Raw genomic sequence first — 15,639 nt, 5'->3', positions numbered from 1 at the left:
TGAAACGTTTCTGATTATCTAAAAATCCGAACACCAAGTGCCTTGGGTGTAACTGCACCTTTTTAGAACTGCGTTGTGAAATGAAAATCAATTTTGTTAAACAATGTATTCTCGCGAATAACAAATAACAACTTAGAGACGACGTCCACGGCGACCTCCCTTTCTTCTGGTGCAGTCGGATGGGATTGGAGTGACGTCCTCGATTCTTCCAATCTTCATTCCAGCTCGAGCAAGAGCACGGAGAGCAGACTGGGCTCCTGGTCCTGGAGTCTTAGTTCTTGTTCCTCCGGTAGCACGGAGCTTGATGTGAAGAGCGTTGATACCAAGCTAAAAATTAAAATAATTCGAAAGGAATCGGAGCGAACTTTTACCTGCTTGCAACGATCAGCAACGTCCTGTGCGGCGAGCATAGCTGCATATGGAGAAGACTCGTCACGATCAGCCTTGACCTTCATTCCTCCGGTGACACGAACGATGGTTTCGCGTCCTGAAATGACAAGTAATTAACACTTCCCTCGAATCATTCCAACGGGTATAACTTTTAAATAAATACTCACCGGAAATATCCGTGATATGAACGAAAGTGTCGTTGAACGAGGCGAAGATGTGAGCAACTCCGAAGATGAGCTCTCCTTCTTTGGCTTGTGGTCCAAGGGACACAACAGCCTGTTCCTCCTTTGCCTTTCCCTTACGTGCGGGAGCCATTATCCAAGACTGAAAAAAATATCGAGGATTATTATAAAAAGCAGTTACAGTTAGAATAAGGCCACAACGAAAATCGATTAACTTGAGATTTAACAACATTTTGAACGGAATTCAGACAAATCGAGTAGAGCGCTTTTAATATAACCCATTTTTTCCAACAAATATCCTCCAAACATGAAAAACAACGTAAAAAAGTCAAAAATTCAAAAAGAAAAAGAAAAAACCTCGATTTTCAGGCTAAATTAACTAACTCAGTATCCTCACCACGGCATGAGTCGCGGCGTAGTGAAATGGTCTCGCAGCGATTCCGCTTTTTCACTATTTCGTTCGGCCGACAAGAGTAGGACGCCGATTTTTTTCACCTTTTTTGCCAAAATTAGTAGCTTGCCTACAAGTTTTCTTCAAAATTATATCACGTCAAGATTTTGTTGATTGCGCACGTAAATCTTCGTTGCTACCGAAAAAAATCGATTTTCCGTTCTGATAGATGATGTCTTATTAAACCAGCGTTTTACTTGATAAATAAAACATTGAAGAATTATTGATGAAAATATTTGCTTCTGATAATAATACCAATACCAATAATAATCCACAAGAACTATTTTCAATTCATTCACTTTGGCCCCTCTGTGAATATTCTAGCTCCACTATCTTCTAATCGACTTACTTCTATCGCACTAACTATTCTAGCTCATCTTTATTATAATCAGTTGTCATTTTCAGAATGAGCGGACCAGGAATCGAAGGATTGGCCGTCGGTCTCAACAAGGGACATGCTGCTACCCAGCTTCCAGTCAAGCAGCGTCAAAACAGACACAAGGGAGTCGCTTCCAAGAAAACCAAGGTGAGAAAAATGCAGCTTTTTAAAATATTAACTCTTATTTTACAGATCGTGCGCGAGCTTGTCCGCGAAATCACCGGATTTGCTCCATATGAGCGTCGTGTTCTTGAAATGCTTCGTATCTCCAAGGATAAGCGTGCCCTCAAGTTCTTGAAGAGACGTATCGGAACCCACCGTCGTGCTAAGGCCAAGAGAGAGGAGCTCCAAAACGTCATCATCGCTCAGCGCAAAGCTCACAAATAAATTTGTTGCTGTTGATAAAATGTTGTTATACAAATGTTGTTGTTCTATTCATGGTAAAGAATGCGTGATGTCGCCTCAATTACTTGAGGACAGAATTATATATACACCGCGAAGAGTTAATTTAAGGGGTTGAAATGTTTTTCCGTCACGTGGGGCGTGTTGCCTTCATAACTGCTTCGGCAGTAACTCGGCAGAGGCCATTTTCATCCTCGGTTCAACAAATGGTTAAGTTGATGGTTCCATCCATAAACTTCACACAGACTAGGTTTGAGCAAGTTGTCTTAAAATACGGCATTAACTAGTGTTGCAGAGGGAGCAAGATTGAAGTGTTCGGACCATTCGATCCACCAAAGCAACTCACATTCAAACAGGTTCAGTATAGGGTTACTTTATTTATAAGATAAGTTGGTTTTATAGGTTGAAGAACGTGTTTTAAAGGCAGTTCGTTCATGGGATCGGTTCCCCGCCGATAAAGAGTCGCTCCTGAAACTCGATGCTGATTTGAACAAGGACTTTGGTTTCGACTCTTTGGATCAGGTAATTAGGCTGATTATTATTCAAAGAATTAATTGTTATGATTTTTGTAAACTAGTTAAATATAAATATTCAATCATTTTTCAGTTTTTAAATGTAGTACGGTGTTCCACAAAATAAATGGCAAATAAATTGGAGTTTTTAGTCAGTTTGAAAGCGAAAGCGCTCTAGAATAAAATCTGAAAAAGTCAAAAACGGGGTTTTGTTACTGATCGCTTGTAAAAACAGCTACTTCGCGAAATTCTACATATAAAATTTTAGAATGTTCCTCAAAAGCTGTAAAATATGACATAACGATAAAATGTTGATGTAGTTTTGAAACCTAAAACACAACATTTAGAAAACAAGTAATGTTCCGATAGTTCAAGTTGAATCAATCAAACTGGAAAATGCTAAGCCCATCACGGGCTCACAAGAATATATTTTTCCACAAATTGTTCTCACTTTGCGAACTCCGGGACAGTTTCAATTTTTGCCCCATACATGTCAGATTTCCGTAGAGCATGCTGTTTTTTCAAACAAAATTCGGGAAGGGTAGGTCGGGAAAAAATAAAAGAAATTTTTCTCCTATTTTTATGTAAAGTTTTTTGAAATGAACTGGTAAATAAATAGGTCGGAAAAAATTTCTTTCGCATTTTGCTAGCTCGAAAAGATCAATTTTTCCTCCTCCAGGAATCCTGAACACGTATGTTTGTACCGATATTCCGTTATTAATCTTCGAACGGAAAAGAAACAAGAGCCAGAATTACTTTTTTAAATCAGTTTCTGAAATCCGTATTTTTCCGAAATCTGTTATTCTACGTATGCAGTAGTATAATTTGTTTTATTAATTTGGCTACTCTACTTTTTCAAAGTGGAGTTGAAAGCGCAGTTGAAAAATGTGAAAAACTGTAATTCCCTCTGAAAATTGTGTTTTTCATCTGCGAAACCATTTTGAAAAATTAGATGCGCCTTTAAATCGCTAGACGCGGTTTCAGACCTGCAAAATATCGGCCCGGCCCGGCCCGGAGCCAAAAAATGTGCACGATTTTTTCACAAAATGTTTCGAATTTTTAAAAAATTTTCATCAAAAATAGTCAAAAATCATATGCAAACTTGTGTTTTAACGATATGTAAAAACATATTCGAAAAATCGTCTTTTTGCAAAAAATCAAAAAAAAAATTCAAATTTTCAATTTTTTGTACTGTGACCCGGCCCGGCCCGTTGCAAGTCTGCGCGGTTTCCTTGAACCGAAAACACTAGCTCTGGTGATTATACCATGGAGAGTAATTGTCCTTGAATCTAAACTGATATTTTGATGTTTCAGGTTGAAATCGTGATGGCATTGGAGGACGAGTTCGGGTTCGAAATTCCACTTCAGGACTCCGACAAGTTCAAAACCATTCGCGATGCATTCAAGTACATCTGCGAAAGAGAAGATGTCTACGAGTAGAATTATAGCAGGACAATTCAATTTTTGTATCTTCTGTGTAAAACTAATCATTTTATTCTTCTTCTCCTTTTCTATTTGTCGTCTACAACCTTTTTATAGGAGATAAACTAGTTGATTACCTCAACTTTTATTACTTGCTATTAGCAATTCGTACAGTCCTAGTACGTGCGCCCAGATAGTGTGGTCACTTACAAAATGCGCCCCACCGCTCAGCATTACTCTGGGTCTCTACGCGAAGAACGCTCAATAGGAAAGGGGTAGTGCAGATGATCAGGTCACTAGAGAATCATGTGTTTCTTTTCTTCGTTTGAACCATTTAATAATTTTGTATCTATTCCAACACTTCAGAACAGTTATTAATTTTTTTCAGTTTCGACTATACAAGTATTCATACCGGTGAAATTACTGTATAGGTGTTCTCATAAAAACAGTAACCTTGTATTCATAATCAATATCCAGTAGTCTACATACACACATCATTAAATTAGAAAGATGGGAATTCTAAGAATAGTGGCCGAAGATTATTTCCATGGATTCAAAGATTCAATTCTTGGATTAATGGTGAATTTTTGATAGAACCTATTTTCAAAAACTTGTAGAATCATTGCAGTTTATACGACGTATTTTGGCTGAAGATGCAAGAGAAATTCAAGTGGAACCACCAGAGAGAAGAGAGAGAACTGTGCTTCAGATGAGAAGAGAAAAACAAGGAATTTTCAGAAGACCTCCTGAACCACCAAAGAAAAAGGACAGTCTCGTCAAGAAGTTAGTGATCTAAAATATTATTTTCTCTTAGTTTTTAAACTAGAATTCTTAAGTTTGGATTACGGTAACTAGAGTTGTTCACTCAATATTCAAAGCAGATAATTTTTGTACATGTAACGTATAGCATTACTGTAATAATTGAGACTGCTGTTCAACTGAATCACTGTCCTTTCAATCAAAATTCCATAAAAATGATTTTCAGACTTACACAAATCTACGCAATGAACATTGGCTTCGTAGTTGTATGGCAACTTCTGGTTTTCATATTGAGCTTCGTTTTCGGTCTTTTTGGAAGAGCAGAATTGGGTGAGACGATTGGTTATCTCATGATTGCTCCAATCTTTGTTCTCATGAAAATTGTCCAAATGCTCTGGTTTTCGGATATATCGGGTGCTTGTATGAGAGCCCTTAACCAACCACCTCCTAACCAGGAGTCAATGGGGTAAGCAAAATTTACACTCAATTCTAATCTAGTCTCACTTGTTATAGAAGAATGTTTGGAGAAACTGTGACTTCTTTGGTTCACCAGAACATATTTTTTGTTCAAGCAATGCTATCCCAGTATCTCCCCATTCCCCTCATTACGCCATTCATTTTTTTCGTCCACATGTCTCTTCTCAACTCAATGTATTGGTAAGCTATACATTCCTGCTCAATCAAGATGTACATTATTGCAAATAATTTTCAGCTTCGACTACTTCTACGAGAGCTACAACTTCTCGTTTAATCGTCGTGCAAACTATTATGAGACTCGTTGGCCATATTTCCTTGGTTTTGGAACACCTCTCACTATTGCCTCAAGCATGTTCAGTTCAATGTTCGCCAATGGAGTAATCTATGCACTCCTTTTCCCACTTTTCATCATTAGTAGTTATAAGGTTTGTGAAAACTTGAATGAAAAGCAAAGTATTAAAATGCACGTTCCAGGTTAATTGGGCTAGAAAATATGATGGAAAAATACCGCAAATCACATTCTGTCGCATATCCTACTTCCTCACCCAACGAGTCGCTGAATTGACCAGGTGGTGGTACACTCCTACACCGAACTCACAGCTGAGACCTGTCCAAAAACAATAAAATCAACGTATTTATCGTTTTCTGTAAATACTTTCTGTATTTTTGTCTAAGCGTGCCATTTGAACAATATGAGTATTAATTTATCATGTCTGAAGCATTCAAATAGTGCCTCTGTAACTTTGCACATATCTCATCAACAATAAAAATATTTTTCTACTCTCGTTTGACAATAAACAGTATTGGTTGGTTGAGTTTTGTAAAACATCATGTGGTTTCTGCCAATGAACACTATCTAGTCCTTTACGTTGTATTTTTTAATGGTTGACTGATTAATTTAAATGTATTTTTGAATTAATATATGACACAACTCTGAAATTTTTGTCAATATTAGAAGCAGGTTTGCATTTTTAAATTGTGGTAAAAAGTTGTTTAGTAAGTACGCTCCAATGAGAAGTATGTCTGCGTCTCTTATAAACATGCAGTGTCTATGTATTTGAAATATATTTTCAATCACTGCTGGTTTTTATTATTTCATTTTCGAAGCTGAATAAAATCATATTCCGCATTTCAGGTGATCAAAAATGACAGGAACAGAGCGTAAAGTCTTCCAGGTAAGCATTTTGTCAAATGTTGTAGAATCTGAATTACAATTTTGATTAAGTCTTTAAAATATTTTCTGTATTTCAGAAATACTACCCACCGGACTTTGATCCTTCAAAAATACCCAGGGCAAAAGGACAAAGAAATAGGTTCGAAGCGAAAAAATATATTTAATAAGATCATCATCAATAATTTTTCAGACAATTCGTTCAGCGTGTTATGACTCCGTTCAATATGCAATGCAATACTTGCCATGAGTATATTTACAAAGGTAAAATATAAATATTTTATAATAAAAATAAAATCAAATTTTCGTACACTAATATTTTTTCTTCAGGAAAGAAGTTCAACATGAAGCGTGAAACAGCAGAAGGCGAATCATATCTTGGTCTCAAAATCTTTCGGTTCTACTTCAGATGTCCTAATTGTTTAGCTGAAATCACCTTCAAGACAGATCTCGAAAACTGTGATTATCAGAATGAACATGGTGCAACCAGGCTTTTCGAAGCAGTAAAGGTAAGTTTATTGACTGAAATTTATGGGTTTATTAGCGAGATAGCAAAGAAGCAAAAATCTCAACTTTTTGGTAAACTTTTTTGGTTCTCAAGATAATATTTCAATTAATAGGTTGTAAGTGATTTATAGTCATAAGTAGATTGTTTTGATAGATAATTATTCAGCAGTCCATCCTTGTCAACTGAGGCATATCTGAACAAAACGTCATAATTAAAGTACAAAAAGAAGAGCTCACCAGAATAGTCTATCTCTTCCAATTCTTTTTTGACGATGATTCCAGTTTTAGATGCCTTTAAATCAAATTCTTCACTCAAATCATAGCATATCTTATTTACCTTTTCTCGAAACTCCTCTTCTTCAATTACAAAGTCCATTGGTCTTTCTCGTTCCAATTGATGCATCGGCTCATTTTCGATTTCTACCATATTATTCAATGTCATGTTGGCATTCAAGTTTGTTGAATACACCAGTAGATCCAAGCTTTGGGTTGTTCCCATTAGTATTGTATTCTAGAAATCGAAGAATATTTCTTCATTCGAATTTTTGATACTAACATTCAATCCTATGGGTGGAATAGGAACCAAGGTGTAGAAACCAGAAACAGGAACTGGTAGGCACCAAATAACACCAATTGGAGCATAAAAGTAGAAGTTCGGAATGGGAATAAATCCAGTTGTCATAATGACAGATGACAGATGTACTCTGATGGAATAAATGAATGAGGATAAATAGATAGGAGAAGTATTAGGATTTGAACAAAAAAACTGATGACGATATAAGAGCTGATCTAGTTAATTAGTGGCTTCAGTCAGTGGAAAAAGAAGGGGGTGTGTAATATGAGGATGTGAAAAAAAAGATATGGCAATGTATAACGAAGTAGATTAATACTACTGTAAGCTCTTTTGTATAGATTCTCTTTAAAGACAAAAAGAAAAACATAAACTGAAAAAAATCAATGCTTGTGTGCTCATTTAACAAAGCTGTGAGACGATAGAGTTACCACGGAGACAAAAACATAAACTCATTTTGGCAATAGTAGAAAACAATATGAATTAATCTTATTAATAGTAACTCAACAATAACTCAATTCCTTGTAAAAGAATATATTATTCAAGTTTCAGATCACTGCAAAAAATCGTTCTCTACCTTAAAATTAAATTTTCAAAACATTTTCTCACGAAAGAAAAATGGAAAAAGTGTATCCATAGAAGCTAGATTATCTTACTTGAAGACGATAACTCTTTCAATTATAATATACGTCCGTCTGTTCAATTTTTCATAAGAAAGAATAGGGCTGCTAGATTTTTATCCGATGGCGAAAAGAAAAATGACCCGGAAATTAGGTGGTTGCAGTTTGGATACGCTTTTTCTGCTCTCAAAAATTCATATAAATTTATGAGAATACCACTGGATGAAGCTAACAGATTATTCTGTAGCACCGCAAAATAACAACAAAAAAGTGGGAAAGAGACCGTAGTCATATCATGAAGCGTAGGCTTTGTTTCTCGAAAAAATCTCTGAATCATTAGGCCGAGAGATGTAACTTCGGTCGGCTGGCTTTATTATACGGCCGGAACAAATTTTTTCAAGTTTGAATGATTTCGAACTTCAGTATATCATAAACAAACTTCCTATCATGACATCAGAAAATAATGATCAAACAGGGAAACAAAAATTCATGTTTTCAGCTATATCAAGATCAGCAGAAACAAGCAGATGAGCAAGAAGCGGAAGATGCAAAAGACCCGATGAAAATGCTTGAAAAGCGGACAATGCAGAGCCGACAAGAAATGGAAGAAATGGGAAATCTGGAAGATCTTCAGGAGTCAAGCAGAACAAAAGAATGCGTGGACACCATTGGGTTTCTATCATCAACAGATCCACATATTGCTCAAGCACAACGAATAAAATGGATGGAAGAAGAAGATGATCGAATGGCAAGGTGAGCTTTTTGCAAATATGCCTAAAATTGTATTTACTTGCATTTTCAGAGAATTGATGGGAATCACATCAGATGGTCGAATTGAACGTCGAATTAAAGATGACGAGGAAGACGAAGATGGAGAAGAAGAAGAAGATAAGGATGTTCCCGGCCCAAGCACGTCATCTTCAATTGTGTTAAAACCAACGATTCCTAAGCTTGGAATGGAAGAAACTGCGAATACGAGGAAGAGATTCGAACAGAAAGATCGATTTGCAGGGATAAAATTGATCAAGAAAGCCAAGGTAATTGGAGTCCCAATAAAAGCTACTTCTAATTGTGGTAGTTTCTGCAATATTTGTCGAAATAATTATTTTTGCTTTTATTTTTAAAAACATAAAATGGGGATAGTAACTCTCATAAGAACTATAACACGATTTCTTATCTTATGATTAATATTTTGCAGACATCGGACCAGTCCTCTTCTTCACTCGTTGCTACACCTTCTGGGGCTCCCACAATTTCGTGTGCTCCTGCTCCAGTTGCGTCAACCTCACAACAGCCAGTAGCCACTTCTGGTCTATCTCTTCTTGCTGGATACGGATCTGATTCGGATTCTGAATAATAACTGTGTATCCTTAATACTTCCACTCTATAAAATTATTCAAAAATAAAACTTTTATTTCGTATTTATCACGATTTTACAAGACATTTATCAAGATACAACAGCAGCTACAAAAACGACGATTTTCTCATCGGGCACTTGGACAAAACATAAATTTTGGGAAGAACGATTTGGTCCTGGAGCTGTATCAGCGGTCGTCCTACTGTAGTTTATCGTATTCACGAGCCAAAGAGCATTACGATAGCCAGACACTTTATCTTGAAGTGATTTATTTATGTCATCCACAGTTCGATATTGAATCAAAGACTTTTCAACCATATCATAAAGAGTCGGATCGGGACAAATCCACACTGAAAATGCATTATTTTCATTAGAATTGAAAAATCATTTAGCTTATTACAAACCTATTAACTTTATAATCTGCTCATCATAACTTGCTATGGCAGTCACCCCAATTGAAGCTGATGATGTAGTTTGAGTGTTGTGAAGAAGAAGCATTAGAAGACTGGTTACAATCCCCGATTTCATAATTTATGAGTTATAGATATTTCAAGAACAGGAAACTAAAAGGAAGCTGAAAACTTTCCGAAATGAAATTAGTTTCGAAAAGAAGGCAACTGACTCTCGGTGGCGAAAGGTTATCAGTTGGAAGAACATCACGATCAGATGATAAGAAAATTAAATAAAGTCACCTTTTCTGACTGGCTTTCGATTTATTATTTTTATTTTCTATGATATTTTTCATGAGTCAGTTACTTTATACCGTGAATCACGATGTACAATATATTGACGTTTCTGTACAGTTCGTATAGTTTTTCTTGAATTTCGTCCTCCATCAAAAGCGAAACAATTCATATAAAAACCAAAAGTTAATCATATCAACACCGTTCACTGTGAAGAATCCAACCAGCATGAAAACGTTTTTAGTAAGCGAGAACATTTTATATTGCGATTAATCAGGTTTTTCAGCTCCTGGTTATACTTCTCTGTTGTGAGACTACAGAATCATCGGAATGCTCGTGTGCTTCTGGAGAAGTGTGTGTAAAGGGGAAGTGCAGCGATCAATCGACGTTAGCTCGTGAAACCCGTTCTGGTGATGAATGTGGTACTTGTCCACCGGATACATTCTGTAGCAACGGCCAATGTATTGGGTACCCATGGCCAGGTTAACCGTTTCAAAGCACCTCAATCTTAAAATCGTTTAATAATTTTAACATTTTCAATTATCCGTTTATAAATCATCGTTGGAAGAGAATACTTGTATTTTTCACGTTAAAGTTTTTAATTTTCCACCCAATAATTTCTTGATGTCAAATAAACACTTTCAAAACAATAACAATTTTATAGTGAACAGTGACTCAGTTGGACTTAAGTTCATCTCTTGGAACGAGTCCGTCCTTCTGGGCAAGTCTCAGAATGGCGTCATCGGACTCTCCCATGCGACGAATAGCTCCACAGATAGCGTAGCGAGTTGACTTTCCTGGGATCTGAAAATTACATTCATGTAATTTGAAACTTAATTACATTAAATTTACCATGCGGCCAGTCTCTGGGTCAACATCGACGAAGTCGATTTGGACAGCGGCGTGGTCCTTTGGTCCGATGATGCGGTTGGACGAGGAGCTGGAATAAAATAGATCATTTCAAAAAATCTTTTAAAAAATACAAGTAACAAACGAACAGAAAACTGAAACTCACCACTTGCGTGGAATGTAGAGCTCGACGGTTTGTCCGGCGTCGTTTTGCATGATTACCTGAAACATCACATACTTAAAACAAGGCTTTACCAAATGCTGGACCGAGTAGAGCACAAAAAAAATCATTTTCTATAATTTAAAAATTAGCAAAGAAGAAAGCGAAAAATACGATCAACTTTTCAAAATATAGGTCAATTCGGATTTTTCATTATTTTTATCAGTTTTTTTCCGAAATTTCAGCGAAAAATCGAAAAAATAGGGGAAAAAAGAGAAAAATCCCAAAAGTATGAATGAGTAGAAAAAAAAGAGCGAGAGGAGATCGTGGCGAGACCAATCGCAGCGTCGTCACACGAAAATGATACGGAGCGGTATTTTCCTCGTAAATCGACACAACGTGCAGCAACGAAGCAAATGCAATGCAGTATTTAGAATATTGTGAAGTTCTGGAAGCGTTTAAAGTAATCGAAGAGAACTGATAAACTCGGCTTTCGAGAATGTTACCTTCTTAACAAGATCATGTATAATTTTTTAATAGATTTTTCGACAACGACAAATACAGAAAAATAAATTTGAAACAGCTATCCATCAGAATGACAAATTTCAAAAACCAGTCTTTTTTGAGACTTTGAATTGATAAAAAAGAAGGCTTGAGAATTATACTCTTGAACAACCGCATGAAGGAACGTATAAGTGAAAAAAACCGAAAAAAGTAATTACAATTAACACTGAATAAGAAATTAAAATGGGCGCCGTCTTCTGGGTGTTCTTAACTCGGAACTCGAATTCGAAGAATATAGAGAGAAGCCATTCAAAGTACTCGCAAGACTTTCTACAGAGGAGTGTCGATGCGTGGCCAATGCTGTTAATCCAAGTTTCTTTAATTTCTTCCAGTATTGTGCAACATCCACACCTTCCCATCCTGCATTCTCTAGTCGATCCAGATACCTGCAAGTCTATTGTTTTTGATGTTGACCGCAACATTTATTTGTATATTGCCTTCTCATTATACGATCTCGAACTCGTTGTTCAACATCTGTTATTTTTGTATAGTTAGCCAACTCCAAATTATCCATGACTTGTTGAACACTATCCATCCCAACAAGACAACAAATGATATTCGGAAAATTGAGAGCATAATCCAGAGCCAATTTCGATATGCTGATGTTTTTCGACTGCAAATAAACTAATATCAGATGTTGAAAAAAAAAAGAACCAACAGAACAATATGTGGTGGCTGCTAAACAGGCTTCCCTAATTTCATCGCTAGCTGGATGCCACGGAGGAGGTCCCTTTTCAGTAAGAAGTCCCCAACAAAGGGCTCCTGAATTAATGATTGCAATATTGTGTGTCTGAAACCATGCAGTGAATTGTCCAAGGGCATTGTTATTTAGAGTTCCTTTACAGTATGTCATGACGAAATCAATTTTTGTAGAGGAGCAATCAATAATATGCCTGAAAATAGACATGAATGTATTATAAAGAAACACTGTTAAACTTTTAAAGTTTGGAACCTACACAAGTTTTCCTAATGGGTACCCAGTTAATCCAATATGCCTAATTTTTCCAGACGATTTTGCCATTTCAAGTGCTTGTAGAGTCTCATAGAGCACAATTGATTCATTTGGAGCAAAGTCTGCATCATGAATCTACAAATTTATTTTATTTAGGGTGAGTCTGTTCCAGATTTCAATTACTTGAACATAGCAGATATCAATGTATGTCAGTTGTAGTCGTTTCAATGAATTCGTCAATGATTCGAGAATTTTATCAGCTCGAAAATCGAAAGTTCTCGCATAATCCAGCTCAAATCTTCCAACTTTTGTGCTTATATAATATGACTTTCTCGGTATTTTGGATAGTGCCTGAAACAAACCAAACAATTTTAATATTTGTGATGTTCCCCCTTACTTTTCCAAGAATTGATTCACTTCGACTCTGACTATACCAGTATCCAGTGTCAATGTAGTTTATTCCTGAAATTTCATGAGAATTAAGATATGAAATAACTCGAAAAAATTAATTCGTCATGGGAATAAATTAAGTTGAAATCTGAATTTGGTTGGATTAATTATAATTTGAGAATGTGCTACTTCGTAAAAAATAAAAAGCCTGGCATAAAGATTGAGCTGCTACTGGTTTTCTTCGCTTTTCTCAATGCTATTCTCTTTTTTGGAAAGCTTTTAGTAAGAAGAAGGTAGCATTTTTATTGGACAACTGTATCTATCTACCTTGTTTGATAGCAGTCTCAACTATTTTTGTAATTGAATCTTCTACGTTTCCAAACATTCCACCGATAGCCGCTGCCCCTGAAATTATGTTTTAGTATTTTTTTGCAAGATTTATAATACATACCGAATCCAATTTTGGATATTCGAATATCAGTTCCAGGTATCTGTCGATAAGTCATTCTCCGAACAGCTGATTCGTCGTGAAACCGTGGAATGAAGGTAGACGGAAGAGAGTTCTGAACATTAAATATGCGAATATTACTCTGAAGATTATCACTAACATCAACATGTTCTCTTTCTCTTCTGTTGGATCCCCGTTGTCCAGTTGGTGCTAGTGATATACTTCTGGGCAGTTGACGTGATGTTGATGGCTGGAAGAAAGAACATGTTATAATGTCTGCGTCTAATATCTCTAGTTTGTGATTTCATGATTTCAGACGATGAAAATGTAAAACGAAGAATCAAGAATATCAGGTTTCCGAACAGCAGGCTGAATTCTCATCTTGAAAGTTAACACCATCATAGAGGAAATGTTCTAAGTGAGTTAATTAGGTGAAAGTGGAAAAAAGCCGACGGTCAGGATACTTCTCAGTTTGAAATAATTACTACTTGAATTGTATGTTTTCACCTCAGAAAGACGATCGTATAGTCTTTGATGTGATACAGATCCATTCATATAAATCGGAACTCCACGGCTCCGAGTGAATGTATGTGATTGCATAACAATCGAAATTATTCATGTGTAAGAAGAAAACATCGGAACAAATCTGAAATTTTGAAACTTAATCATTGAATCATTAAATCAAGGAACAATCAATGACGTTTTCAGAACTTCAAGAAAATTATAAGAAAACAGTAGAAGAAAAAGTAGAGTAAGAGTAAGTGAGAGTTTTAAAAATTAATCGAATTCGGTACAATTATTGAGAAAAGTTCTTCGGCACTCACTTGTCCAGTTTCTTCTTTTTATTCTGACTCGTGAAGCTTCGGCTTTTCTCTTGAGAGCTCATCCTCTGAAGCGGGGGAGTCATTTGTCTGTGTCTATCGATTTCTATCATTGTCTTTTGTTCTATCTAACTGGTTACCGTAATTTGAAATGCATGACGATAAAAGAAAACACTCAGAGTCTCACACACAGATGTATCCGCGAAAAGAATGAGAATATATTGAGAAATAAGAAGAGAAACTGAGAAAAAAGGAATTGAAATTCAGAATAAGAAGTTCTCGAAAACATTTTGGAAAGTTTTGAAACGAGGAGGGTTTTCGAAATCTTAGATGCTTCGAATTGTAATTTTTTAGGATGAGAAGAGCCAAGAAATCGGATAGACAGTGAGCTTGAACTCATCTTTTAACCAATAGTTTAGTAACACAGTTCTCAATATTGCATTTAAGTCATTATTAAAAATTAAACATTTCGAGGGAAACTCGGAAAAGAAAAGTTCACGAAATAGTTTTGAACCGTCGAAATTTCAAACGTGTTTTTCAACAAGCAAAACCGTCTAAAGTTAAAAATCAACGTCATTTCGAAGTCTCGTGAATCATGATGATTCTCAATTCGCTCATCATCTTTTCATCCCTTCTTCTGATCTACTGTACGCTTTGAATCCCATGGCTCAACTAGAAAAAGTTTTGATTTCAGTGAATGCAGATTTACTTTCTGCTGATCAAAAAGCAATATGTCTACAGAAAGTAAACACGCGAAGAACGGAAGAGGCAACAAAAAATAATATTTCTAATATGAATAGACTGGTGAGGTTTTTATAATTTTCACAAAAAGAACGTATTCAAAAATCTCGTTAGCTTAAGGAAGCATTTGCGAACTGAATAGAATGAATAATGTTGTTTCCTCCTAAATACACATGTTGAATTTCCAGGATTACGATGAAGAACTTGAATCTCTGGCTGAAAAAGAAATAGAAAAGGCTCCGTGTGAAGCGGAAATAATGAAAAAAACGAAATTCGAAGCTATCAGAGACGTTGAGCATGCGGCTCCTGCCGATAAATTCATAAACGATCCAGGAAAACACAAATTCGCTTGCATTAAAAAACCATGTGGTAACCCAGATCAAGATCCGTGGATTCTAGTTACTGATTTTGCGTGAGTTTTCGTTTTTAGAGAATATTTGAGGAACTTTTAACAATTTTCAGAACAGAGAAAGCGAAATCTGGAACTCCGGGAACAGGATGTAGTGCTGGAAAACTTGCTTACGGTGGACTCTGTTATATTCCTGTTACAACTCTGAAATCAATGGACCCGCCAATAACAGAAGCTGTGATTGATTCATCATCTTCTTCCCTCAATATCTTCATTTCTCTAATTTTTTTCATGACATTGATGCTAAAATAAACACACACATTGAAATTGGAGAGAATTAGAGAAAAGTTTGAAAACTGAGGACACTAAAATTTCCATATTTTCAGATTTTAGCTTTTTGATTTGTTAATTTAACTTGCAGACTGAATTATTTCTTTTTCCTCGAGTAGCATTCCAGAGATCACATCAAAATAAAATTTTTT

General features: G+C 36.0%; 10 protein-coding genes across 10 annotated transcripts; 6 read left to right on the top strand and 4 right to left on the bottom strand.

Annotated features, from left to right (window-relative positions):
- Nucleotides 1–132: 132 nt before the first annotated feature.
- On the bottom strand, nucleotides 133–705 carry GCK72_009834 (uncharacterized protein; the record flags this gene model as incomplete). The annotated part of the gene is made up of 3 exons (XM_003113149.2): nucleotides 133–327; nucleotides 372–487; nucleotides 558–705. The coding sequence occupies 3 exons, from the start codon at nucleotides 703–705 to the stop codon at nucleotides 133–135; spliced, it is 459 nt and encodes a 152-aa protein (XP_003113197.1).
- A 724-nt stretch (nucleotides 706–1,429) lies between these two features.
- GCK72_009833 (uncharacterized protein) lies at nucleotides 1,430–1,789 on the top strand (the record flags this gene model as incomplete). Its single annotated transcript, XM_053727554.1, has 2 exons — nucleotides 1,430–1,549; nucleotides 1,595–1,789. The coding sequence occupies 2 exons, from the start codon at nucleotides 1,430–1,432 to the stop codon at nucleotides 1,787–1,789; spliced, it is 315 nt and encodes a 104-aa protein (XP_053587131.1).
- A 221-nt stretch (nucleotides 1,790–2,010) lies between these two features.
- On the top strand, nucleotides 2,011–3,756 carry GCK72_009832 (uncharacterized protein; the record flags this gene model as incomplete). The annotated part of the gene is made up of 4 exons (XM_003112924.2): nucleotides 2,011–2,054; nucleotides 2,100–2,160; nucleotides 2,207–2,326; nucleotides 3,631–3,756. 4 exons carry the CDS (start codon nucleotides 2,011–2,013, stop codon nucleotides 3,754–3,756), a joined length of 351 nt encoding a protein of 116 aa, XP_003112972.2.
- A 492-nt stretch (nucleotides 3,757–4,248) lies between these two features.
- Nucleotides 4,249–5,598, top strand: GCK72_009831 (uncharacterized protein; the record flags this gene model as incomplete). The annotated part of the gene is made up of 6 exons (XM_003113036.2): nucleotides 4,249–4,317; nucleotides 4,367–4,521; nucleotides 4,724–4,963; nucleotides 5,011–5,154; nucleotides 5,210–5,399; nucleotides 5,449–5,598. 6 exons carry the CDS (start codon nucleotides 4,249–4,251, stop codon nucleotides 5,596–5,598), a joined length of 948 nt encoding a protein of 315 aa, XP_003113084.2.
- A 521-nt stretch (nucleotides 5,599–6,119) lies between these two features.
- GCK72_009830 (uncharacterized protein) lies at nucleotides 6,120–9,200 on the top strand (the record flags this gene model as incomplete). Its single annotated transcript, XM_003112853.2, has 7 exons — nucleotides 6,120–6,149; nucleotides 6,226–6,287; nucleotides 6,339–6,409; nucleotides 6,476–6,654; nucleotides 8,343–8,596; nucleotides 8,646–8,880; nucleotides 9,042–9,200. 7 exons carry the CDS (start codon nucleotides 6,120–6,122, stop codon nucleotides 9,198–9,200), a joined length of 990 nt encoding a protein of 329 aa, XP_003112901.2.
- A 90-nt stretch (nucleotides 9,201–9,290) lies between these two features.
- On the bottom strand, nucleotides 9,291–9,698 carry GCK72_009829 (uncharacterized protein; the record flags this gene model as incomplete). Its single annotated transcript, XM_003112981.2, has 2 exons — nucleotides 9,291–9,550; nucleotides 9,605–9,698. 2 exons carry the CDS (start codon nucleotides 9,696–9,698, stop codon nucleotides 9,291–9,293), a joined length of 354 nt encoding a protein of 117 aa, XP_003113029.2.
- Nucleotides 9,699–10,111: 413 nt separating this feature from the next.
- On the top strand, nucleotides 10,112–10,675 carry GCK72_009828 (uncharacterized protein; the record flags this gene model as incomplete). Its single annotated transcript, XM_053727553.1, has 3 exons — nucleotides 10,112–10,126; nucleotides 10,170–10,365; nucleotides 10,548–10,675. 3 exons carry the CDS (start codon nucleotides 10,112–10,114, stop codon nucleotides 10,673–10,675), a joined length of 339 nt encoding a protein of 112 aa, XP_053587130.1.
- On the bottom strand, nucleotides 10,559–10,948 carry GCK72_009827 (uncharacterized protein; the record flags this gene model as incomplete). The annotated part of the gene is made up of 3 exons (XM_003113275.1): nucleotides 10,559–10,687; nucleotides 10,736–10,823; nucleotides 10,899–10,948. 3 exons carry the CDS (start codon nucleotides 10,946–10,948, stop codon nucleotides 10,559–10,561), a joined length of 267 nt encoding a protein of 88 aa, XP_003113323.1.
- Nucleotides 10,949–11,850: 902 nt separating this feature from the next.
- On the bottom strand, nucleotides 11,851–13,846 carry GCK72_009826 (uncharacterized protein; the record flags this gene model as incomplete). Its single annotated transcript, XM_053727552.1, has 9 exons — nucleotides 11,851–12,069; nucleotides 12,115–12,349; nucleotides 12,413–12,543; nucleotides 12,592–12,759; nucleotides 12,806–12,870; nucleotides 13,126–13,203; nucleotides 13,250–13,361; nucleotides 13,407–13,496; nucleotides 13,754–13,846. The coding sequence occupies 9 exons, from the start codon at nucleotides 13,844–13,846 to the stop codon at nucleotides 11,851–11,853; spliced, it is 1,191 nt and encodes a 396-aa protein (XP_053587129.1).
- Nucleotides 13,847–14,981: 1,135 nt separating this feature from the next.
- On the top strand, nucleotides 14,982–15,469 carry GCK72_009825 (uncharacterized protein; the record flags this gene model as incomplete). The annotated part of the gene is made up of 2 exons (XM_053727551.1): nucleotides 14,982–15,220; nucleotides 15,271–15,469. The coding sequence occupies 2 exons, from the start codon at nucleotides 14,982–14,984 to the stop codon at nucleotides 15,467–15,469; spliced, it is 438 nt and encodes a 145-aa protein (XP_053587128.1).
- Nucleotides 15,470–15,639: the final 170 nt, after the last annotated feature.

The sequence above is a fragment of the Caenorhabditis remanei genome, chromosome III (assembly GCF_010183535.1).
Source record: "Caenorhabditis remanei strain PX506 chromosome III, whole genome shotgun sequence".
Taxonomy (NCBI): domain Eukaryota; kingdom Metazoa; phylum Nematoda; class Chromadorea; order Rhabditida; family Rhabditidae; genus Caenorhabditis; species Caenorhabditis remanei.
The sequence above is the reverse complement of the archived record's forward strand: the minus strand, read 5'-3'. Positions and strand labels throughout refer to the sequence as shown.